The following is a 24582-nucleotide window of genomic DNA, read 5'->3' as shown; positions in this document are numbered from 1 at the left end:
TTTGGTTGCTGTAGCTTTGGTCTTGCATTTAAGAGCAGTTTTGATAATTGTCCAATTAGGCCTTTGGAAAGTGAGATCACTGTAGTCTTTAATATAGTTCTACTAAATAACAGAAGCAGAGGAAAGATTAAAGTTGTAGAATGGCTTCCATCTGTACTTAGATGTTGAAATATTCAACATCTAAGGGTGGGGTAACCATACTGGGCTCCCTTAGTTGTCTATATAGAGAAAGAATAACTTCTAGAAGGTGCTTTATCTCACCCTGTGGTGGGCATTTAAGACAGGTGAAATGAATAATCTTTCAGAGGTGTGTGTTAAACTGACTCTAAAGGGACTAGCTCCACATTTAAGCTTCTAATTTATGAATATTTTAAAAAAGAGAGGATGAACCATACCCCAAACACTCTGTCTTGTTTTCATTCAGTGGGGTGACACTAGTTTATGTTCGCTGATCTCATTTTACAGTATATAGTATATAGAGTATTATACTTTTAGAGATGTTAATGGGGAAAAGGATTGTCATATCCTATCACATATCACATCATATCACATTATATGATATTGATTACTTTGTCATGACAATTGTAAGCAGTGTCCTGAATAGTCTGACAAAGAAGAATTTGTCATCTTGGATAGAGATATAAAAATTTCTCCTTTGTGCAACAGTACTGTGCTATATCTTTGCCTACCTATTGAACCCAACTGTTAAGCTCAGGAATACACTATATAATTGGAGTACAGTATAAATTAGCATTTGTAAAGAGTTTTCCATCTCTTCATTTTTGAAAGCCTGAAATTGTTTCCTGTAAAACTTTTTCTATAGGTGTTTGTATGTGTGTGCTCGAGTCTGTTTATGTGGAAGTGCTAATCAAGCTGAACTTCTGATTTACCTGTTCTGGTCCACAAATTGTTGTTCCCCTGACTGCATTCACTGGGTTGAATTTCTGAGATGAAGATATTCTGAGTTAGTGGAAAATGACGCCTTTCCCAGCGTTGCCTTGAAGGCAATATATACAGTTCGTTCATTTTCTTTTCCATTGAATCACTTCTTACACAGTCTAATAGGAAAAGACTTTTCCTAAAATCACCTTCTTTTTTCCTTTTCAAGGAGATTGAGATCATTTATCATTACCAATTTTAGTGCAATAGAATTCCATGCTTGTTTGCACACAGAATGCAATAGATGATCCCTACTTCAGTAGGAGCTTAGCTCATTTATCCAAGTGGTTGCTTCTCAAATAAATAGATGAATAAATAGATAGATAAATATATCAATAAATAAAATAAAAACTTACCCAAGGTGATCAAGTAAACTTTTGGGTCATCTTTGCTGGTGAGCTTAGTCAGAGTGCCTCACAGGTGACTGTTAAGGTAAGATGTCTTCATGACATAGTCCCATGTAGCTCAGAAGGTGAGTTCTGGATCACTCTTTGCTGGAGTTGGTGGCTGCACTCGTACTCCACCAGCTGGTGTTACTGGATATCCACTTCTTCCACCTAGAACTGTTGTTTCATCTGTTATCTTCCTGTAAGTATTAAAAGAATAACCAGAAGGTCTTGCCTAAAGCTAATGTGGAGATAAGTACCTTCCAAGATAGCCTACGCGGTGAATCAAAGTTCCTGTAAGCCCTTCTCTCAGGTCTTAGCCAAGCTAACATGGCCAGAGGAATTAAGACCATTTTACCACCACCACCATCCCTCCAAAAAGAAATAAAAAATTGAGAATGACTTTTGTCTATACCTGTTCAGACTACTACCTTGGTATTGCTCTCCCATTTGTTTATAAATTACTTACCTAGAGAGAGAAAGGGTTGACCTTCGGTGTATTACCCTGTCATAGATCCAAACGCTATTTTCTTCTGACAGAGGTAACATAGCTCCATGCCTTTATCTTATCTACACCTATTTATACACTAATTAAAATGGACATTTAGAGCTATTAGAAGGAGAATGCAAATTTTCCAGTTTCCTCCGAGTGGTTAGGATCCATATGGATCCTTGTTTAGCATTTTTGCCTATGCTGATCCATTCTGACAACTGTATTAATCCAGAAAAATCTACCAATGACTACTAAAGACAAGCAGAGCACTTTTGATACAGTGTTTATTACAGGCAATTATTGGGGGACTATCACTGCGTGTTTGCCTGTTCTTAGCTCTTTTACTCAGAAATATGTCTACAGTGCTGTCTCCTGTCAGTAAGGGAAAATAGGCTGGGCTAATCGGAACTTTCTTTTGTTATGTCCTTACAATCTTACATATCTATGTCCACACATGTGCATATGCCTGTCAAGTGATGCATGAAAAGTAGCAAAGCTGTAGAATTCTTCTTCTTTTTCTAACTGGACCTCTGACCATCCATTGTTTTACCGTGGATGATTTATCCTGCCTATATAAAAAGCTCAAGGAAAAGAAGGATTTTATAGCTATATATGCATGCAAGAGCTGGCATCTACTTAGAAGAGATCTGAAAGGAAAAGGTAAAGTTTTCAGTGGACATGCATCTGCTGATGACAGGCATTTTTCCATCTAGCATGTTTCTCCCAGAGCCTTCTTCAAAACCGAATGAAGTCAAAAGGAAGAGTTTCCATGAATGTATTTGTATTTGAGCTTGTAGGTCCTGAGGAATGGTTGAACAGAGAGAGCTCCAAAAATGTGGAGCAAGACATGCAAGTACAGTGAATCAACGAATTTTGATACATGTGGGAGAGATTCAGGCATTACCTGAAGATGGTCTCCATCTACTGAAAGCACTAGGATTTTACTTGCAGTATTCAAAGCAATTCCTGGCAAAAGACAGTCTACCTTTGTGAATAGGTTATTCCATCACTATTCAGAATCTTGTGAGCGCTGGTTTCCTTGGCTCCTTTTTATGTGCTTGGCAGTAGCCACTGATGAAAATAGGATATTTTTTCCCAAGAGGCTAACACAATATCTCTGCTGAAGTTAGTGTTGAATAGGTCTTCCATGAATCTGGGGGCTGATTCGTTATGAATTCCCATATTATCAGAGGTTAGACACAGATTTCAGACAGTTGTTCCCATGGCATGTCTTACCCTCTTTAAACATGTAAAAATCACTTCAGATTTCACTGATACGAAGAGTTTAACAATAGCATTAAACAACTGGGTTTTCTTGTTTTTCGTTTTTCTGAACTTGATAATTTGTCAGCATGTCCTCGAGCAGCTAAGTACATAAAAAATGACCTTTTGAAGTTTCTCCCTAAAGGTGCAATCAGAAATAAAGAGAAAATGGAGGAGCTGGAAAGTCAACCGGTATTTTGCTGTGGATTTCAAACACCGTCATCCTTCTCTAGCGAGCAGCGGAGTGAACGGGGGGACACAACTCTCCATTCTGAGCAAGAGCAGCTCTCAGATTCGGATGTCCAGCATAAATGCGGAGAATCTAGCGACATGAGCAGCTAAGGAAAATGAATCAATCAACAAACAAACCAAAAAACCATCCCTTTAAAAAGAAAATAAAATCATAGTTTTCATGGTGGGGAGGGTTTATTTTCCCTTCCCGTCCCTTCCCTTCCCTTCTCTTCCCTACCTTTTCCTTCCCTCCTCTTCCCTCCCCTTCATCTCCTCTCCTCTCCTCTCCTCGCCTCGCCTCGCCTCGCCTCGCCTCGCCTCCAAAATATCCTTGATGTTTGCAGAGGTGAAAAAGCAAAAGTGTGTATATATATATATATATCTTTTTAACAGTCACTGTAAATACACAACTGTAATCAAGGCCATTGATGGAAAAATATTTACAAGATAAACGACAGGCCAAGCCCACCCACTCAATGATTTACATTTCAGAGCATCTGCAAGTAATCTGTTGTCAGTCAAAAGTAACAAGTGATTGCTGTGCAGTTGTGATCCTTGGTTGCCAAATTGATACTAATCTGCGAATGGACATGATCATTGTTATCTTTCAAGTTGTTTTTTTGTTTGTTTTTTTTTTTTGGATTTGGTTCTGTTTTTTACTATTCAAACATATCTTAGCCTGTCCCAGTCTTTTGGCATGTGAATCTCCTTAGTGTTTCTCTTTCGAGTCTTAGGGTAGAGTTGACATGCTTGGGTTAATCATACCAGCCAGTTTAGGAAAGACTTTAAAAAATCAATATCATGGCTGGATTTAGTCAGATGTACTTAGTGGACTTAAAGAAACTGCTGTGCCAATGTGAAGCTGCATAGCTGCCATCAAACAGCGGGGGGACTCCAGGCAAGAGAGGTGAGGTCAGCTAACTTTTTCCATACCCAGGGACATTTCAGAGAATGTTTTTATGTTCTAGCTAAGCTGTGAATTTTCTAAAAGGGCCGTGAAGTTGAGATGTATCTATATTTTTGGCATTGACTGATTGATGAGCCGACTGATAGATTGATCGATTGGATTCTTTGAATAATAAAAATAATTGTCCTCTCATTCCTACCTTAAGAGCAAAAGTCAGTTCCAGAACAGTCTTTCCCTCCAGATAATCTTGAACCCTCTGCATCTGTGTCCAATACATGGCATGCTTTTGGGTAGTGGTGTCACACTGTGTGTGGTGCCTTAGTGACCTGGTTGACATCTGTGTGTTATGGCTCTTCTTTGCCAGAGCAAGAGGCACAAAAGGGATCTGGCATGATCACCTTGAAAGGTAACAGTCATCGGCATTTGGTGAGCATCTAACCTGAATAATAAGATGTTATGGAAGGAAAGGATAAAGACTTTGAATGACTTCCACACCTGGCAGTTTTCCTTCTCTTCGGGTGTTCTGTTGGCTTAACCACAGATGTTCTTACTGCGTTTGTTTGAAACTAAAATATTCTTTCCAATTTTGCCTTGTAGTTAAAGCCACGACTGGTACATATCTACTTCAGTCAAATGTTGATGATGTCAATTCTTAAAGGTCTTTATACAGTGCATAAAGACTTTGAGGACAGTACTAGCTCTCTCTTCATTGTGGATTTATGAACTGATATATATATATATCTAAGTATATATATATATATATATGTGCGTGTACATGTGTGCATATATTAAAAAACAAAGATGAAAATGGCATTTTAAATATGAAACTATGAACTCAAACTAATAGTAACCAGGATATTCAAAATTCAGGTTTGTTCTTTGGTATGAGTTGACCTGACCTTGAAAAAAAGCAAAAGACTCAGAATTTCAGTGTCAGCTGAGCTTTTAATTTCACTGTTTTTTGTTAAAAAACTTTTAATGTCATTTTAAGCATAGATTTTTTAAAATAGTGTTAGTTTCCTTATTTTTAAAAGGAAAAGAAAAAGGGTCACAGAAAGTTGTGAAAGAAATATTAATTATAATGCTTACCACTGATATAGTGCTTTATGGGACATAATCTGCTCTCAGTTGAAGCAGTATACATGAATGTAAATGCAAGTTATTTCAGGAACAGTAAAGGAGTTGCTCCTGAGCTCATTTGAAATAAAAAAGTTGAGATTGACTTCACATTGGTACAGGATCATGCTCTTATGAGACACTTACTTACACCCCAGTAAGGTGAAATCTACCCTTGCACAGGGGACCAGCAAAAAGGTTTAAGTCACTTAAAAATACTCTGGTATCTTGAGTGAGAGTTACATGGCCCAGGCACTTTTTCTTCAAGTTTACTGCTTTGTGAGCAGAATTTGTCCCCCTGTGTTCCAGACTCTGTGCAAAAATCACTGAAGTACTTTTAGCTGGTGGATTGGATCTTCCCCTCTCGTTAGACGCTGCTAATAGCTATTTTAGAAAGTTTCCCAAGGAAGCACTTTGCAGACCAGAAAGTCACAGCAGAGGGAGATGGGAAAGGTCAGCTCTATCAGGTAAATGTATACTTAGACATTTTTTAATCAAAATTATCTAATATTAAATGAACAGATAACATTTAGTTTTGTATTTTCTGTAGTATGGGCTTTCACAAGGTATTATATTGATAATACTGTAAGTGTGTTATTAAAAAAAAAAAAGTATATTTTGCATGAATGGCTGATAGCCAATTTTCAAGCATTAATGAATTAGAACTTTTGAGAAAAAAAAGAAGTTAAATAATTACATCTACTTGGAGACTTTTTGGGCTATGTTTCAGTCCAGAACAAGAAAGTGTTGGTTTTTTTGTTTTTTTTTTTTTTCTTTCTGAGGCTTTTTCTAAGCTTACTTTTAGATTCTGTTGTTTTCCTGGCTGTCCTAGAGTACTCTGCAATTTGAGTTGGTGGATCTCAGTCCAGTGCCTCATGGGCAAGTGTCCACATCATCAAAACCACCCTCCAATCATACACACTGCAGACCAGATCCTCAGCTAAATCAAAATCACTATAGAACACCTTTGCTATTGTTAGAACAAAGCCACGTCACTTCAGCTTGGGATTTGGCCTCAGTACATTATTATTACTATTAATTTTTGACAGTCTCAGCAAAAGAGGCCAAGGCTTGAGTAGTCAGGAAGACTTTAACTTGCCCCTTAAATTCCTAGAGCCAGTGCTCGGGAGTAAGGCAAGTTAGAGGGCAGTGGGTCGGAAATTTCTGGCATTGCTGTCCCCATGTTTCATGTTTAGCGAACAGATTGAAGTCCTCAGTACCTTTCACCAGCACTGAATTTACTAGAAGAAATGATATCTCTCTACATATTTAATATACGCTATATTCTGCTAGCCAGCCCCTTCTCATATGATTTTTTATTGGAGGTTCTGACACACTTGCAATGGTGACTTTCCTTCGTCACTCTAACTTTCTCAATGCTATTGGAAAGATCATACTTCAAAAATATATAGCTATCAAAACCAGATTCTGATGCCATCGCACAAATTACCCTCAGAAATCTTCGAGTTGAATGTAAGCTGAAGATGCTGGACACATACGGCCACCATTCACAGTGGCTACCGTTTCTATTTGTTTCATGAGGGAAGAAACCAAAAGGTGGTTTTGCTTCTAAGTAAGTGTGTGTAAATATTCACTGAGTGTAACAGTGCATTGTTTGATTTTTCACTGTGAAATATATTTTGGAGTTAGAAAGGCTATGTTATTAAAAACAAAATATAATTAAAAGAAAAAAAAAAAGTGTGCAGTGCTCCTTGAGCCATTTTTTCTACCATGCCCATAACATATTCCTTGTCTAATTTTCTTATTTTGTTTTTGTAAATGTACAAAACCCTCTGTACTGCACTTTTGTGAATATTGACTGTGTCTAATCACCTTTTGCTATAGAGTATTGGTACTAGAGGACAATTAGCATCCCAAAATGAAAACCAAGACCTATATTTCAGAAGGAAAAGAGTTGTTTCATTGCTGCATGGTGACCTCAACTCCTTTTAACTTCAGCTGTTTATACATTTAGTATATATGAAACTCAGAGCCTGGGTACTGAAACTTAAATGCTTGCCCGTGGAAGGACTTATTTCATAGACTAAAAATGCCAAGACGCTCTGCCTCATGTAAGTATTTGTATTTGAAAATCTGGTATTAAGTTGGGGTAGAAGGAGAAGGGAGAGAGAGAAAGGCAGGTGAATTTAGAGTGGATTACAAAAAAGGTGCAGTATGGAACTTAAATGCAGGTGCTGTTTTTGGCGTCTAGCTCTTCCTTTTTAGCAGCTGTTCATTACTTCAACAGAAGAACTGATCCTTCAAATCACAAGGCTAAGTAACAACCAGAAAGGGGCAGAAACTGCCCACATGGATAATTTAAGATTGCATTTGCAAAGATCAGCTCTCCCTGGAGTCTCCCCATCATCGCAGGCAAGAGGGAGAGGCCTTCCCAGTGGTGATGTAGAGCAGCTGTTAGACTTCTGCTCCCAATCTGACCTGGGGGAAGCAGGTTCTCTTCATCAGTGATGAAAGGAGTCCGGGGAAATCGGCCTTTGTGAATGGATTTCTTTGCCCCCGGCCTGCAGAGCTTTACCAATGACTATGGTAACTGCAAATGAAATATTTGGGGTTGAGGAATGAGACCTGAAATGCTCTACAACCCCTGAGTGCTGACTTCAGTGAGCTTTGGGCAGGCCGGTTTCTCTTTCCCTGTTAATTTATGTCACCCAGGAACTATTTTCTATTGGCCAATATAACTGAGATCTGAGTTGTGAAACAGCTTCCATGAAACTGTGTATGTTTTAATCATACTTAGTTTCAGCTGATGAAGGAGTATTATTAATGCAAACGTTGTACCTGACCCTGCAGACCCTGCCTCGTAGGAACGGGCTCTGCTATTCCTTGCTTTTCTGCTTTTTCGATAGCATTGTGAATGGTCATGTGAGAATGGATCAGGACTCATTTTCTATGTTTACACCTCCAGACTGAGCCTTCCAGGGTGAACAGTTGTCATGATTTGCCCTGTCCATGGCCCTAGATAAATGCTGTGGCATTTTATGGAATTGTTATACCAACGATGGATGAAATTCTGCTTCTGCAATTATGATTGCGTCTACCCTTGAGTACGAAGGGCTATGCAGGGACTCTGGCTAACTCACAGACTCAGTTTTCTTCACAAATCTCACAGATAAAAGAAATTTATGGTCATAAAATGAAAAATCAAAAGTAACAAGAAAGAGAAATAGTTGACAATTAGAGCTGTTGGTCCTCCAACCCTCAGGGGTTGCAGAGAAATACAGTGCCCTAAGGACACTGAATCTGAAGGAAACTGTGATCACCTTGTTCTCTCATATCTTATTATTTCCACTCCTAAAATGATCAAATTTCATTTTAAAATTTAATTGATTTTTCTTTTTTACTCCTGCTCCTCCCACTGGAAATCTACTGTAAAACTCCAGATATTTGGCAGTTAAAAACCATTTGCTAATTTCCAAATTAAAATAATCCACAGCTAGTCTGTGCTCCTTGCCATTGTGCAAATCTTTCCTCCAGTTTCTCTTTCCCTTCCTGAAAACAACTCCATTTCAGATAAAGTATACAGTTTGTCTTTGATCACATAGCAAAAAAACTAAAAACAATGACACTATTAAGCAATATCTATTTCAACTGCAGTCTCACCTTCAGCAGCAAAAATAATACAAAGGAATAAATAGAAAGGTATGCAAAACTGTGGAGAACAGCAGGAAACTTAACTAAAAGCAGCATGCCAGGTAGCCTGCAAAGAAAAAGGAACAATGCAAACTAGGAGAAGTAATTCCAAATCCTGAAAGTGTACAAATGAAATTCAGTTTTGGAGCAGCTTTCCTTGTTCCAGGCCAGATCTAAAGCCAGAAGTGATCCCAATCTTCTCTTTTTCAAGCTTCAGTTGTAATACTGCAAGAGGTGATTGTATTGTTATTTTCAACCAAATGGGTAGGAAACTTATTCAGTTAGCATATTGCAGGAAACCTTCACCATTCAAATGGACAAAAATATACTGACTGTATCATTTGGTGAAGTTTTAGGACTCATACGTCGGGCGCTGCTACTAAATCCTGACCATGACTCCAAGTTCAAAACTGACTGTGACCCATACAGCCATCTAACTTTACATTACCACTTTGGCCCAGACCTACCAAAAAATAGATGTAGAAATGTCAAGGGGTGCACAAAAGTCTTTCCGTAGTGATTTCAACAAACTGTGACAATAACGGAAATACAACAACATTCATTTAATTTTCGTTATTTGCCTTGTTATTTTAAGTTATTATTCACTAGTGTGTAATAGACAATCATTTACAGCACAGGTTTCCAGCCTTCCACCTGTGGAAACTTTGGGGCCCACAGACTATTTCTGAAGTGTGCACAGAAAATGGTTAAGGAAAATAAGTTTACACTTTGTAAATAGCAATATATACTTGACGGCTTATTGAAGGGCTTTTATCTTGCCTGGAATCGTGTGAAGTCTCCACAGATCAAGGAGATTGAGAGTGCTGATGCAAACAGATGACGATGAGCTGACATAAGCTATTTTCCCAGGAGAATCCGGATGACAGTCTTTAGTTTCTCAGCTTTCTTCATGTAGCTTCATCCAATCTCTTATGCACCCCTCAACGCCTCCCATGCAACCTCCACTGTGACAAACAGTGGTAGAGAAGAGGCGGTCAGGAAAGCAGAATCATTTTTAGTCATGTCTAATCACAAGGAGTATCTATAACTCAGTATCCCAGAATGGCCAGGATGAAAGGGAAGTATAATGTGGTCTCTTTCTAGCCTTTTCACAGTGGGTGACAGGTTTGAGAGGATGCAGGTGCAAGAGGTGCGGCACCCTTTGCTGCATGTGAACAAGGTCTCCAGAGAAAGGCTGGATATGTAAAATCTCCTGCTGCATTACACTGCAGAGCAATATATGTGTAGCAGAGCTGTTATAGCCGAGAAGGTCTAAGGGGAAGCAAGACAAGGAAATAAGGACATATAGAGCAGGATAAATAAGCTGTCCCATGAGATCCTGCTTGGCATCGTGCTGCTAGACTAGACGAGGTCTTCTGCAGTTCCTATGTCATATCTCTGAGCTCTGTCTGGATGTCTAGAAAACTCTAAGGTATCTCAAAAGCCACCTCCATTCAAGCAGTTGAATTAAACTCTTTGAATAAGATTCAGCTCCAAGTTCAGACACCTACATTTGAGTAGCTACAGTTAGGTATCTGAGAACGGTACCCGACAGTCTCCTCTGAGTCTGCAACTATAGAAGTGCACCTAATGCAAAGATACAACCAAGTATCTGGTTCTACCTGATTTCTAAAATATGTCCTAAAATCTAGATCATGGGGGTCAAGGTCTTAACTTGGTCTTGAGCAGGTTCTATAAGAGTCTGCATGAAAGAAAAGCCTGTATCTCAACAATTATATTTTCAACGCTGCTCAGGCAGGCTCCAGAGGTGCAGAAGTCTCTAAGAATGTTACCTTTCAAAGGCTTAGTTAGATTTCTTTGTCTCTTTCAACATCAGGCACTTTCAGGCACGCTAGCTCATAGGCAAAGGCCTAGGGAAGATCCTATGCCACTAAGCAGGCACCTAAGGAGGCATCCACATCAACTAACTTTAGATATCAACTGAGAAACCACCTTCCTCTGATCTAATTCTTGCACTTTATCTTTGTAATCGCAGGAGAAAAATGAGCCGGTTTAGCTTATGAGCCATCAGACATATTTTAGATATCTGCTCAAGAGTAAGATGTTTCTTACTTTGCAATGTTTATCTCTTTCCACAAGGAAGTCCAGCCGACCAGGTCATAGACAGGTGTCTACACTGTGGAAATCTATGTGTAGGTAGATGAATTCTACATCCTGGGATATCTGCTCAGTCACTATTGTTCTGTTTCACATATGATGAGAAATAATGGTCTTAAAAAGCTTAGGGGTGGCTTCTGTTGGAGCTGCCAACCAGATCTGGGGGAGGTGCATGCCTAATAAAGGCTTAATATTTCTCACAAAGCACAATTTTCAGTAAGTCTTGTTCTTTAAGTCTGGTTGCGTTCCATGCGTTCAGCATCTCTGTGTCCAGAAACAAACCATGGCATATAGTGCATGTGAAGTGAAATAAATTAGGGTTTTACCCTCTGCTTTTATAAGTCAGGCACATACAAACAGTTTGGAATTGCATTTATGAATAATGTTGGGAAGATATGGAGCATGTAGCAATAGTTAACGATTCTCTGGTGCTAAGCTCTGTGTATGTCTGTATTAGAGAGCTAAGCTAAGCTGCATATGCATTGTACTTAGTGTATGGAAACACATCAGCAGAGCTTGAGCAGTGTTTTGAACCTTGTGGTCCTTCCACTGTCTTATGATTAATGTCACAATTTCCCACTGGCTTTCTTTTGGGGAATTCATCCATGTGAAGAGTACCATGTCATATGATACCCTTCAGTGTCTGAAGTGACATTCTTCATGTCTGAAGGCTTCTGGATGGGTCTGTTCCAATGGATTTTATCCTTACAGAGGAATCTCAAGAGCCCTTTGCATACCCCTACAATCTGTAAAAACAAGTGTTTAGTATCTTCATTTACTCTCCCTTCTTCTTGTCAATTTAGTGGCCACGCAACATGCTATAGCTCTGAGAAGAGTTGTACCAAGTTATCGTATGTAAAGCTATATTTTGGCTTTTGAATATGCCAAGGTACCCACTCACTGGCCTGCTGGGTTTAATACTGACCTTTTTTGGTCAAAATTGGCTTAATTGATAATGGCATCTGGGTTTATTCAGCTTTGTTATCAGGTGGAAATACAAATATCAGTTGCTGCTTTCCAACCTTTTTTGTGTACCAAGAAATTGTTTTTTACATGTATATTGCTGTAGATGATGCAATAAATGTATTATCACTTTGTATAAGCCTGTTCTGATACAAAAATTGAACCAAAGAGAACTTTTCTGTCTGTGAAATCACAAGGTAGTGTATTTCCTCTTAAATCAGCAGCATGGAGATTTTTGGCCAAAAAAAAAAAAAAAAAGTAAGATCACTTGTCTTGGGAAGCAGACCCTGGATTCTGCTTGGCATATCCAGCCCTGGAGCAACCAGGCACAAAACCTTTTCTTTGTTGGCCATGCACATCATTGCTGACGCTTAATCAGTGGAGTTATGTTAGGAAGGTGCTTAGCACACTGCGTCCGTTTGAGGATGAATATAGTCTAATATCGCCAATAAAAACACAGCACACTCTCCTTTGTAACTAATAACACCAACGGTTCTGAACTTTGATCCACAGCTCCTTTGATGATTGTGTATTATTTCCAAGGGATCTAAACAAGAAAAGAAAGTCTACTGTCCTCAAATAAAGGCACTGCCAGTTGGAAAAGGTGGAAAATCAGTGATCTATAACACATCTGGTATGTTTTGAGGCTTCATTTCTCTTCTCGTCAAAGCAAATCTTTTTCAAGTTCATTTTTAAAAGGAGCATTCACCCTCTTGTAACGGGACTCCATGGTAGATGAACTCTTTCTGAGGTACTTTTCTCCTGCTTCTTGTTCTCAGCTAGTTGTGAGCCTTTGTTTTACCCCTGCGGATGTCTAATTCCTCCACAAAGGAGGCTACATCTTTAAATCACTTTTCTCAATCATTTGCTTAGCTGAGGTACAAAGAAAGTACTTAAAAAGGTACTTTTGGGCCTGGTCCTTTGATGGGGCAGTAGATATACCGAAATTGAAGTTAGAGACGTGCCAGGGAGCAGCGAGGCTTGGCTGCTTGCTAAGGGATGGGGTGCCCAGAGCCAAGCTCAATGATACAGCCAGGACAGCCCTGGAGATGGTGGCCAGGCCCAATCCAGAGGCCAGATCATCTGGCAAGTCCACAGAGACCAGGCAGCTCCGATGTCATCCTGGGAAGTCAGTCCACATGTCGAGGTCTGGGTCAAGATGATCCATGATTGGCTGTGGCTGAGCTGGAGACCAACACTCCTACGGCATGAACGGGGCCCCGGGGTTAACCGAAACGTGATGAGACCTGGCAGTTGTCCGCAGTCGAGTTGGGACTGGTCAGAGGTAAGACCATGGTGGGACTGAGACAGGGCCTGGGCAGGGTGAGCAGATGCCACAGGGGTTTGGTCAGGGCCAGGGAGATCTGTTAGTGCCCTCAGGACCTTGCCTCGATGGGCCTGATTGCACCCAGTAGTTACACAGCTTTTCATTTTTACTACACCTTGAACAATTTTAATTATCTTATAGGCATGGATTTACTTGGTGAGCCAAGTCACAGTCCTTTCTGTGAGCGCTGGAAGATGCAGTGCAGGTTGTGTCTCCCCTTTTCACCACTTACAGAAGAGTTAACACCTGTCTGTTTTTTGGTTCAAAAAAATGCTGACATAATGAAAGTTAAAAATCTCCTCTCAGTGAGAAGTTTCAGTGATTTCTAGGAGCTGGTCTTTCCTGCAGCATCAACAACAGCTGCACTCATTGTTTTTAGCCTTTCCAGGTTGTCATGTAGTTTGTAAAGGGATTTCAAGAGAATACCTGAAGATTTAGATTGTGCAAAAGATTCTGGGGGATTGAAGGAAAATGTTTTTTCCTAGCTGTTATATTTAAAGATATATGTTGCAAACATTCTTTGAGAAAAAATGGCTTAGGTAGTCATTTAAATCCCATTTGGGAAAGCGCATATCTTCAATCCGGTGTTAGGCATACTCTTCGTGAATGGCAGGCAAAGCTTCGGTGCGCTGCCTCCAATTTCTGGACTGCGTGCGTTAGGACAGCCGTGAGCCCGGCACACGCCGCGCACCACGAGATGGCAGTACCTCCACACAGACCAGAACAGCGTTTTTCGACTCCATTTATGACAACACCCTTGCTGCCTTCGCAGGCCTGCAGTGAAGCAACATATCCCTGAAACGTTCCCCACTGCTGCACACACCATCAAGTCCTGAAATGTGTCATTAGGAAGGAATCAGCAGTCTTTTCCGAGCCCAAACAAAACCTATTGCACTCCCCAGGATTATTAACCTCATCACCAGGTTGTTCCAAATGTGGGCTTCATGTAAATTATGCAATTGATGGTTTGAATATATGCAGAATAGGCTCATATAATCTTCAGTTCTAACTCATTGCTTGCACATATACCCCAAAGTGATAGAAAAGTAAAGGACTTGAAAGTGCCAGAAGAAAAGATAAGGAGGGATGAAGGGACACTCTGGAGAAGGTTGCAAGCAGGGTGTTGCTAAGGCTGCAGGAGAACATTTGAAGGATTGGGTCAGATCTGGGTGAGATGAGTGGTGATGGTGACTGGAAAGAGCTTGAGGCAAGAGGGGATATCTGGCAAGAGTTCGTGAAAGGTAAATTACTAAGGTGACAGTATATAGGCAAAAATTACGTTCTGAGGTCTGTCAGGAATGGTGGGAAAGCCGGGGTTGTTGAACTGGTTAAGGAAACTGAGCACTGAATGACTGATGGAAAGATCCTTCATGATATAACTGGACTCACCACCTTTACTTGCCATCATTTCTCCTACTACCAGATCCTAGGATCTAGTAAATACTTCCCAGTAATAAAAGGAGGGAACATGCAGCGAGATGGTCATGATGTCAACTGCAGGCCATCCTGGGACCTCTGCTGTGAAGTGGGAATATCTGTGTGTTACAGACAACGGATGTCGAATAAACTATGAAGCTGGGTGGGAGAGAAAATAAGGGGGAAATTATACGAGGAGGAGAAGCTTCCCAAACCTAAAGCCTCAGGCCAGGAATTTTTGGAAGGAACCTTCCCAGGTCAACTGCAAGCAGAACCATAATTCACTCCAACTCTGTTGCCCTTCAAAGACAGAATAAGGGATATGAGTCACTTCCTTCACATAGAAAACTCAATCAATAGCATATAATACAGCTATTTCCTCAAGAAAAAATTTGGTGGTCAAACACTGGAATTAATGGCCTTACCTAAGAAATGGATACAAGCACAACAGGACACAACAGAGCTGCGTCTTAGTGATGGTGACTTGGAAGGGGTGTGGGGCATTAAGTCAGGCTGCAGGATCAAGGCGCTGTAATGTAAATCTTTTCTTGGGTGAGGTGGTCATAACTGTATATATTCATTAGCTTCAAGACCCTATCCATAGTAACCACAATTACGGGACTCTTCTTTTTTATAAAGTCTCAAATGAAACATCCAGAATGGCATAAGATAAAGAATTAAAAAGTACAATGCCACAGCAGCTGTAATTATCATTTGCATTTTATAGGTGTGCATCATACGAGCGCATCCAAATCACTGTGCTAGGCAACAGAACTTAATGTAGGATTGAGGGTTACATTTACAAGATAAACTAATAGGGTGGTCAGAATAGAAAAGACGACACCTTGTAGAGGACACATGAGTATTTAAGACAGAATGGATAATATTTAATTAATAAAGGAGTGATCTGAATGAAGAGGTTCCCACAAAGCCACGTGTCTTCTGGCCTAAGTAACTGACCAACAGCACAGCAAAACGAGGGATTTGACCACTAGTTTTCTTTTCTTTTTTTTTTTTTTTTTATAAATAAGCTAGACGGATATTCCAGTTCACAGAACCCCATGGTTGTATTTGAATGTCCACAGTCTCTAGTGGCACTTTCAAGTCTGCCTGCAGGTCCTCCTGGGAATGGTCCTACCTTGAAAGGAACTACAGCTGTATCTAGTGAACCTTTTATGCCCTTTCCCTGCTTCTGAAGAGTTTGATGTGGAGTCCAGGTCAGCCTTGAAGAAAGAGCAAGGTCACCGAGAAAAGTGATGCAAGGACTGAAGTGGTTCATTCTGTGCTTCATACTCTGCTTTATTAGATCATATTGCTTTCTTGATAATTCTGGCCCCAGAGACATCTTTCAGTTGAGAGATAATAAATTGAAATGAAATGGGCAGAATTGAGATAAGAGCAGTCACAAATACGTTAGTCCGTCCTCAAAAGGAGGCCCCAAAAGAGCTCAAAAGCACAGTTTAGTTGTGTATTTCACTGACTGATCCAGCTGACCTTCAAGATTATGGTGGTAGATTGTCTTTGCCAGCTACACAAGGACCAGGGCCTGGGCATTGGGAAGACTAACTCTGTAAGCCATTCTGAGCTCAAGCTAACCCAGCTGGGATATTGCTGTTTGCTGTGTGTTCTTGTGTCATACACACATAATCCACCTAATGCCCAACTACTCCAAGTCTTTCCACGAATAAGAAAGGTCTTGGGGTTTTCCTGCCTAATTTAATCTTTATTACAACAAATATGGAAGAAAATCATCTAGCAGATAATAATACCCGTTCTTTTTTATGTCACTCTTGAGGCACCTGGAGACTCCTTTTAAAGGAGCTTGCTGCTCCATAGGTAGGTGCTTACCCCTTTTCGATGTGCAATTCCCATTAAATTGTCATCAGCTGTCTCAGAGCAACTAGTAAAAAAATCCCTAACCACTGTCACAAACTTTTGCCACTGTGTCTAGAAGCAGCTATTTCAAACAAAGATTAGGAATAGTTCTCGTGTGAACCGGGAATTTTGGGAAACGCTAGCAAAGGTATGATACATATATGGTGGGCCTCGGAGGAATGAGTGTAGTTCCTTTGATTTGGGGGGTGCTAACCTATTAATTCATACCAACTTTTTATTACAAAACAAGTGGATTTTGTGTGCTTAAGGAGGAAAAGTACCAGGGCTGTGATACTGATCCGTATAAGGTAAGAAAAGCAGCTCACATTCAGGACAAGAAATTCTCAGAAAAGTACCGACAATATGGAAATCCATAAAGCCAGACTGGCCTTCTGTTAGGTAGTATGTCACAACATCACAGGACCTCAGTCTTCTAGATAAGCTCAGACAGAAGTTACACCATTCTGATATACAGATATTTTCCTTTTAGGACTGATTTTTTCCAGCAGTGATAACTGAGTGACGTAGTTGACTGGACTGTTTTCTCTGGACAAAGTCCCATGTTTGTGTGTGAAGTTAAGGTATTCTTGATACTGCCATTTACACAGTTGTTTCTTGAGCTCACTTTGAACCTACAGAAAAGAAATTTAAAAACAAAGAATCAGAAAATTGAGACTTGGAGGATATTGAGGGTAAAAGATGCCAAATGGTTTGCCTGAATTTAGATTACCATGGGTCAGATGCATGGAGACACCTAAATCAGTCAGGATTAAGCCTCAACACATTTTCAGAAGCACTTAAGCTATGTCCTTAAACAAATAGACTTAATTTCCAGAGTACAAAAGGGAGGTCATTGATAGTAGTTTCTTTCTCTATTGCTACAGACCTGCTTCATAAACATTTCCGCTTTTTTGTATAATTTTTATCTTTCCTCGTATTGAATCTCCTGTGCCTCTGTGCTGTGACCCGCTACGTACAATAAATCCTCGTAGGTCCCTTTCCAGGCTTTCATCCTATTCAAATTGAATTCCCCTCTTACAGATCCCTTACTGACTCTGAAAGATTCTGAATCCATCTAAATATGTATTACATTTCAAAGCGGTCTCAGGGATCCTCAAAAGCAGCGATAAAACTGCAATTTTTAACCATCTGACACATAAGAGGTTGGGTAAGAGATGAGTAGCATGAAGAACCATGGGGAGGGCATCCCACTGTTAATGCTATTGGACCACTGTTAATGCTATTGGAAATGGAGTGAGAGGACTAGGGGAAAATAGCTTCTGTTGCCCCATATAAACCACTTCACACTCAAAGCAAAGGCAGTGCAAGTAGGTGCAGGAAGCAGTCAGTCCTTTCCTCCCCTCCCACGGGATAGGGGGGCAGTCTGGTCCCCTAGACAATTGCTCACTGTGCCCTGTTACCTCTGTTCGCATTCAGCCTCATCTCTGCCTGCTTCTCCAGCAACGGACGTGACTGTCTTGAATGTCTGCTATGAGCCTTGCAGATGCCATCATAAACAAAGAATATATGGCAAATGCTTATAACAACATAGCTACCATCTTCCCTGGTTGGCATTAATAATGAAGATGGATGACAGTGTTACAGATTTAGCAGCATCAGCACAAATCCACTTGGAATTAAATGCAGAAATAAACTATTCAGTGAAGCTATTAAGTGATGCAAGGGGGTTAGAATGGGCAAATCTTATTTCTGTACTCTGACCTTAGGACATCATCTAGTAATTCTGTTCTCTAATCTTCTACTGTGCAGACTCCCTAGACTGGCATATAGAAAAGAAGGTGGGACATTCAGAAGTATTTATTTTGGGTATCAGGGCCCCTTAAAAGCAACTGGCAATATCTACTACGGAGATGTCCCTGATTCTGCCTTTAGCATCAAATATATTAGGGACACAGACGTGCCAGCCTCTGTGTGCAACTTTGGATGCGGACCGCACATGATCTCCAGACCTTTCAGGACTCTGATAAATACAAAGGGGGCTTCCTCCACCAAACCAGTGCTCCAGGGAGCTCAGGATCCTTCAACAAAGCTATGTATGTCATTCCACAAAACAGGACGCAGGATACCAGCCCTCAATTTCATCCCATACGGACACCGCTCTTCTTCCCAGCAGCACAATCTCTCACATTGTTATGAGTACTTAAAACTGAAGAAACACACACAGAAAATAACTATTATATTTTAAGATTACAGGGAACCATATGAGATTCAGGGAAGATCCCGTGGCAAGGCCTGGCCAATCTGCTTTAGAAGCAGTTATTCTTAAACAAAGACATAAGCCATTCCATACCGCTGGACCTCGAGGCCAGGGATCCTTGTCCCTTTTTTAACACCCACTAGATTAGCAGGCTGCCAGATATGTTATGTAAGCAATTTAAGAATTGTTAGTGAGGAATCTATGCAGACAGAAGGCAGGTGGGCTGTATAGCAGTCTGCATTTATGGTTAGTCCTGAAAACACTCTCTAAGAGCAGCATCGGTGTTGGATTAGTATCAGCATGGCCATTATGAGTTGTTTTCCTAAGTAACAAACATATTTTGGCCATCACTCATCCTTGGGTAGGATTCCTCTTGTCTATCTTTAGCGTCTCTGTAAGAGGTGCCCGGTCTAAGCTGGTTACCTAGGCCCACGCTACAGCGAATGGAGAGAGAGAAACACCTTCAGTGGGTCATTCCTCCCACCTAACCTACGCACTACTCTAAGCATGAGATGAATCACCTCATGGAGCTATGTTCTTATATTTTCTCTGGGCTTTTGTTTAGTTCTGCTCTTTTGGGGAAAATGCAAGCAAATTCTGGCAATCTATACAATGTTTACACAAGGAAATCCAAATAAATCTCCTCCTTTCTGTGGGAAGCTGTTCATTTTTAAAATGGTAGGCACTCTAAAATTACTATAGGGACTTTATCTGAGAGTTCTAATAACGTCACAAGAACAGGAAAGGAAGTGGTTTAACAGGACTACTGAAAACACACAAGCTGCCTTGGAGAAGTAAGGGAAAGGGAAAGGGAAGGGGAAAAGGCAAAAGGAAGGGGAAAAGGAAAGGATAGAAACTCACTAGGAGAAAATAGAACTAGAGAAAGTAGAGACTGGTGCAAGATTTCCATTGAGACATCATCGTGATAGCTATCAGACATAAAGCAGAAAGAATCTCCCCCGACAACAAAGTCACCAATCATTTGCAAAGGGTCACTGCTTCAAAGCTTATTTTGTGTCATCCTATTGGAATTATATGAATACAGATAAAGTCAGTAAAGGTAACAGAGGGGAAAAAAGAGATATGTGTATTTCATGCTTTCAAGAGCAGATCAAAGCACAGATCAGGTTCTTGGAATAGGGAGGAAAAAGCACAGGAAAAACGAGGGAAGATCATGAGTTTCAAAGGTCTGGGTAATCTTATACACTTGCTACTCACCTCTGCATTTGAGAAGCAATATAGGAGAGCGACAACAAAGCCCTAGGACCAGGGAGGGTATGGAGAAAAAAAGTCAGCAGTCAGGGTTTGGAGCAGAGAATCAGGGAAAGATATTAGCTTTCATTCAAAATTTGACTAGCACAGCAAAAAGTATATGTATGTATAAGGGGGTGTGTGTGTATACACACACATACACACACACATGTACATGCAAATATATATATATATATATATATATGTATGTATGTATCTATATGTATATTTGTATATAGCTTTTTTCCCAGTGAGATTTAAGTGACATGGCACTATTTTGGGGGTTTTAACATGTGGATGAAACAACCCCACAGGCTAGGTATTTATACTTTTGTCCTCTTATGCAGACCCTTCGGTTTAATTCACTGTTCACCATATCCTTTTCTTTAGATAAGGTGGTAGTGCCCTCTACCTTATCCTAGTCTAGTGGGTGAGGACTTGTTCTTGGGTCGCATCTTTACTGCTAAATTGTCCTCTTTCATTTAAAAGAGAATGGTTATGTTCAAACAACCTCTTGGCAATGGTTTTTGGTTCATCTGCATCCAGAACTACCGTCAAGCATTGTTTGGGAGAGGGTTAATCAGCCCATACCCAAACTATTTCATAAACTGTGGGCAATCATTGAATAGTGCTAGACTACAGTTTACTGTATACTATACATGTATACATACTATATTGTACATATTAGTAAACTGGACAAGACACAGCCCCGAATGTCGGCCCACAATTCTCCATGTTCTTAAGATGTCAACATGGTCTATGGCAGAGCTTTGGCTGGGTCCAATGAATGTTTTCCCAAACAGTGTCCAGTCATGGCTGAGAGGTAAGCAGGGAAGAGTGATCATTTCCAACATGTACGAGCATGGATATGCTGCTGTAGGATACAGGGGAAAGGGGAGGGGAAAAGACCTTAGCTATTTGGTGCTATTTGTGCCATATACAGTGAATGGTCTCTCACCCTCCCAAATCTGAGATACTGCTCTGAACAGTGATATAGCAAAATAAGAGAAAGAAACAAACAAAAAAAATATTTGGAACTCCTAACAGCTGAACGATTATTATATATTATTACTATTTCTCCAATCCTCTTATCGTCACTTTTATCCAGAATTAGTTTCAATCAGTTCACCTTAATCCGTACCTTTATCTTCATGGCATCATGTAAGGCACCCAGTCATTGCTATTCAGTATGGGTAGATGCTGTATTCTTTTGTGATTAGTAATATGAAATCTGAATCAGAACTTATGACTAGCATGAGATTATAAATAATAACAATATAGGAGAATAAACAAGAGAAAGACCTTGTGAAGGAGTAATGTGAATGTGTGTGTTGAATTTAAACCTGTTTTTAACACCTGTTCTAATAACCTGTCTGAAATATAAAACTCTACAGAATGCGCTTTTTCAGTCCACGCCCCCAAAGACTGATAAATTTTTGTTCCATCTTACCTGAAAGGAACCCAAGCCCAGCTCAATATAAAGTCGAGCTTCCAGACCAGTGCTTTCTGGGAAAAATGCAAATACAATATAGTGCACTCCAAAGAGAGGGATCAAGAGTAATGTGGATTTAGCAAGTCTCCTGGAAAACCAAGAACAAAATAACACGGCACTGTTAGCAACATGCAATCAGTGGTAGCAATTATATGTTGGAACAAATTTTACTACAGAGGATCAACTTCAGAATGGGGGCAACTATTTCCAAAAAAGTCCTGGAAAGATTACTTTCTGCCACTCCTGCCATCAACATCACAAAGATGAACAAATCAGCCTCCAAGTTTTCTGGATTGACCTTCAGAGGTTCCTGCTCCCTGCTAAAAATATAAAGGCTGTCTCACCCAGCTAAGTTCTCTGATCTGCCCTCCTGAGATTAACCTCAGTCAGGTATAGGTATCTACCATGTAAGTATCTAAACTTCAACATATATCAATGGCAATCTGATCATTACCATGCAAGGGACTTGATTAACTTGCTCAAACATGGATGCTAGGACCAGTTAAGGTGTCCTAGGACATTCTCTTCAGAAGGGCACAGGTTTCCTGTAGGTCCTGTGTCATAACTAAAAGGCATTCATGGATGTCTTAGGATGAGTCACATGATGACATTAAAATTGAACATGATAGATATTGTAAACACTGAGGACAAGATTCAATTATCAGACTAGCAGCATCATGTTACAGCTGAGAATTCAAAGTAAAGAAGTAGACTGTCTGTATCTGTCTTTTTGTGGCCATTTGTTTGGAAAGGTCTGGAGGAAGGATGGATACATCGCCTGAATACATTTAGGATTTAGTCTTTTAAGCTGGGTCATTTGGAGCCTTAATACTTTTTATTAGAGTTCTGATTTCCCCTCCCTCTCTTCCTCCATCAAGAAAAAAAGAGGGATGTGTGATATTTAGGATGAAAAGGGAAGTTTAGTTTTTTTTTTTTTTTTTCTGAGAACTTCCCTTTCCACTAGTAAGGAGTAGAACATTTTGTGATCCTGCTCATAAAACATCTCTCAGAGTGTCTAAAATGGGTCATCATCAAGACACCCAGCAATACTTACACAAAGTGGCTTGAATGGCGCCCTCCTCCCTCTTGAGATTTCAATTTATGGACTAGAATTCTGATCACATTAATAAATATAATAAAGTTAATCTGAAAAGACAAGATAGGACTTGTAAGCCTACTACAATATGAGAACATATCCTCAGTTGGTACAAATTATATTAAAAAACACAGTCACAGGAATTACACTGGTGTAAGCCAGTGAAGATCTGACCTCAGATTAGATCAATAGCATTTGAAATATTATTTATTTTTGCCATCAAAATGCAGTTATATACAAACATTTACTCAAAGTTACTTTCCATGAATATAGGCCTACATATCTTAGTACTGTTTCGTGTCTGGTATTAACTCCTTGTACTCAGCTTTCAGCACCTAGAGGATCTAATGTCGTCCAAATATCCCCTGCCATTCCCATCATTGGTTATGAGAGAGATTATAACATTTACCCTCTGAAATGACATAATGTTTGCTTCCCAAACCTAGATGGAATGAATCTGTGCCTAAGAGGTAATTTTTGTCTTAAGTTTGCATCCTAAGATCTCATTTTAAAAATGTGCTGGATAAAATGACCTACTTGTATTTCTTCTATTGAATTAGCTTCATACGATCTAGAAGTCTTTCCAGTATGGATTAGCTTTTTTCTGAAATGGCTTACAGAGATACAGATACTATTGTGATCTGCGGAATGGAGGAAGAAATATGACTCCATAACCACCTAGCATGACTCTAGAAAATATGCGATTGATTTACCCTTTAGATTGTGATTTAAGCTGTAAGAGGGATGGGGAGGGGAATGCTGTACAATAATTCCCAGCTGTTTAAAATGCAAAACAAATCAAACATAGCACATGACAGTGCATTGTCCCAGTTTACAGGAAAGACACACAAATTTAGCTTTACGATTTTAAAAGATGCTCAAGACAACATGCAAAAACATACTAATACAGTTAGCAGAATGGGGCCTTTGATGATCCATAACACTACTCCATTTTCATCATCATCCCAACATCTGAAACACCAAACAAAAATAGTCAAGTTATCCATCTCATGTGATCTTTTGCAACATATGAAACTATTTCTGTCTCAGGATAGGAAAGCGATGGAGCATTAAGTTTTCAATGACTATCCAAAGACTTCTCCCAGTACTCCCATCCCCATACCTCCCAAAAAGTTTCTATACAGACCAATTTAAAGGAAGCTTATTCAGCAAGCGGCAAGTGTTGAGGAACCAAAGTGAAGTCAAGAAATACATACTTATATTTTCAGGCTTCTTTTGTACTCTCCTGTTGAAAAAGTGATTATTTTGCAGGGTACAGATCAGAGATTGAATTACTGTGCAGCCAGGAATTTAAGGATTTGTGGGTTGTAAGGTAAACGGGTAAAAGAAGTCCAGACCTCTAGTAAAGGTACTATGAAGAGAGAGAGCAAATTGGGCTTTTGGTCCTTGTATCAAGGCTATTCATGCATTTAACACTAACAAAGTTCCAGTTTATCCTTCCTCCAGTTAAGCGCCTTACATGCTAGGTTATACCAAGCTCCCTCTTCCTGGACTTTCTCTTCCAGTTTTGTGACACAGAATGCTTGGTGGCACAAGGATAAAGCTTACAGACGGTGGCTTATGTCAGTATGTCAGACTGCAGGGTGACTTTGACCTATGAGCTGTGTGAGTTCGAAATAGCTCTGGCTGAAGAACTTGGGTTTTCCATTTGCTAGGCTAGGATGATGAGTGGTGCTGATATTATGGCTTCTTTACATATATAATATTAGAAGTGCAACCAAGTGAATTGAAGTATATGCAATGTCACTACGTATAGATGCCTTCGTCAGAGCTATTCAGCTACATTTCCTTTGCAATCGAAGGAGATCAATACAGCAGA

General features: G+C 39.9%; 2 protein-coding genes across 16 annotated transcripts in view; one reads left to right on the top strand and one right to left on the bottom strand.

Moving 5' to 3' along the window:
* Window positions 1-12697, top strand: part of ADCYAP1R1 (ADCYAP receptor type I) — a 148116-nt gene extending 135419 nt beyond the window's left edge. For 8 of the 13 annotated variants that reach the window (XM_068934129.1, XM_068934126.1, XM_068934127.1 and 5 more), the window contains one exon: window positions 3214-12697. In XM_068934129.1, coding sequence (XP_068790230.1) covers window positions 3214-3423 — 210 coding nt within the window. In that variant the 3' untranslated portion in view covers window positions 3424-12697. The remainder of the gene's footprint in view (window positions 1-3213) is intronic. The other 5 variants (XM_068934134.1, XM_068934130.1, XM_068934136.1 and 2 more) reach the window with 1 other exon arrangement.
* Window positions 12698-15512: 2815 nt separating this feature from the next.
* Window positions 15513-24582, bottom strand: part of LOC104150137 (vasoactive intestinal polypeptide receptor) — a 31008-nt gene continuing 21938 nt past the window's right edge. For 2 of the 3 annotated variants that reach the window (XM_009684204.2, XM_009684205.2), the window contains exons 9-13: window positions 23645-23714; window positions 22701-22792; window positions 21605-21734; window positions 20122-20163; window positions 15513-17317 (exon numbers count right to left, since the gene is read on the bottom strand). In XM_009684204.2, the coding sequence (XP_009682499.1) occupies window positions 17129-17317; window positions 20122-20163; window positions 21605-21734; window positions 22701-22792; window positions 23645-23714 (523 nt within the window). In that variant the 3' untranslated portion in view covers window positions 15513-17128. Of the gene's footprint in view, window positions 17318-20121; window positions 20164-20868; window positions 21029-21604; window positions 21735-22700; window positions 22793-23644; window positions 23715-24582 lie in introns of those variants that run through there. The other variant, XM_009684206.2, reaches the window with a different exon arrangement.

This window comes from Struthio camelus, chromosome 2 (assembly GCF_040807025.1).
Source record: "Struthio camelus isolate bStrCam1 chromosome 2, bStrCam1.hap1, whole genome shotgun sequence".
Classification (NCBI taxonomy): Eukaryota; Metazoa; Chordata; class Aves; order Struthioniformes; family Struthionidae; genus Struthio; species Struthio camelus.
This window is presented reverse-complemented; position numbering and strand designations above follow the sequence as displayed.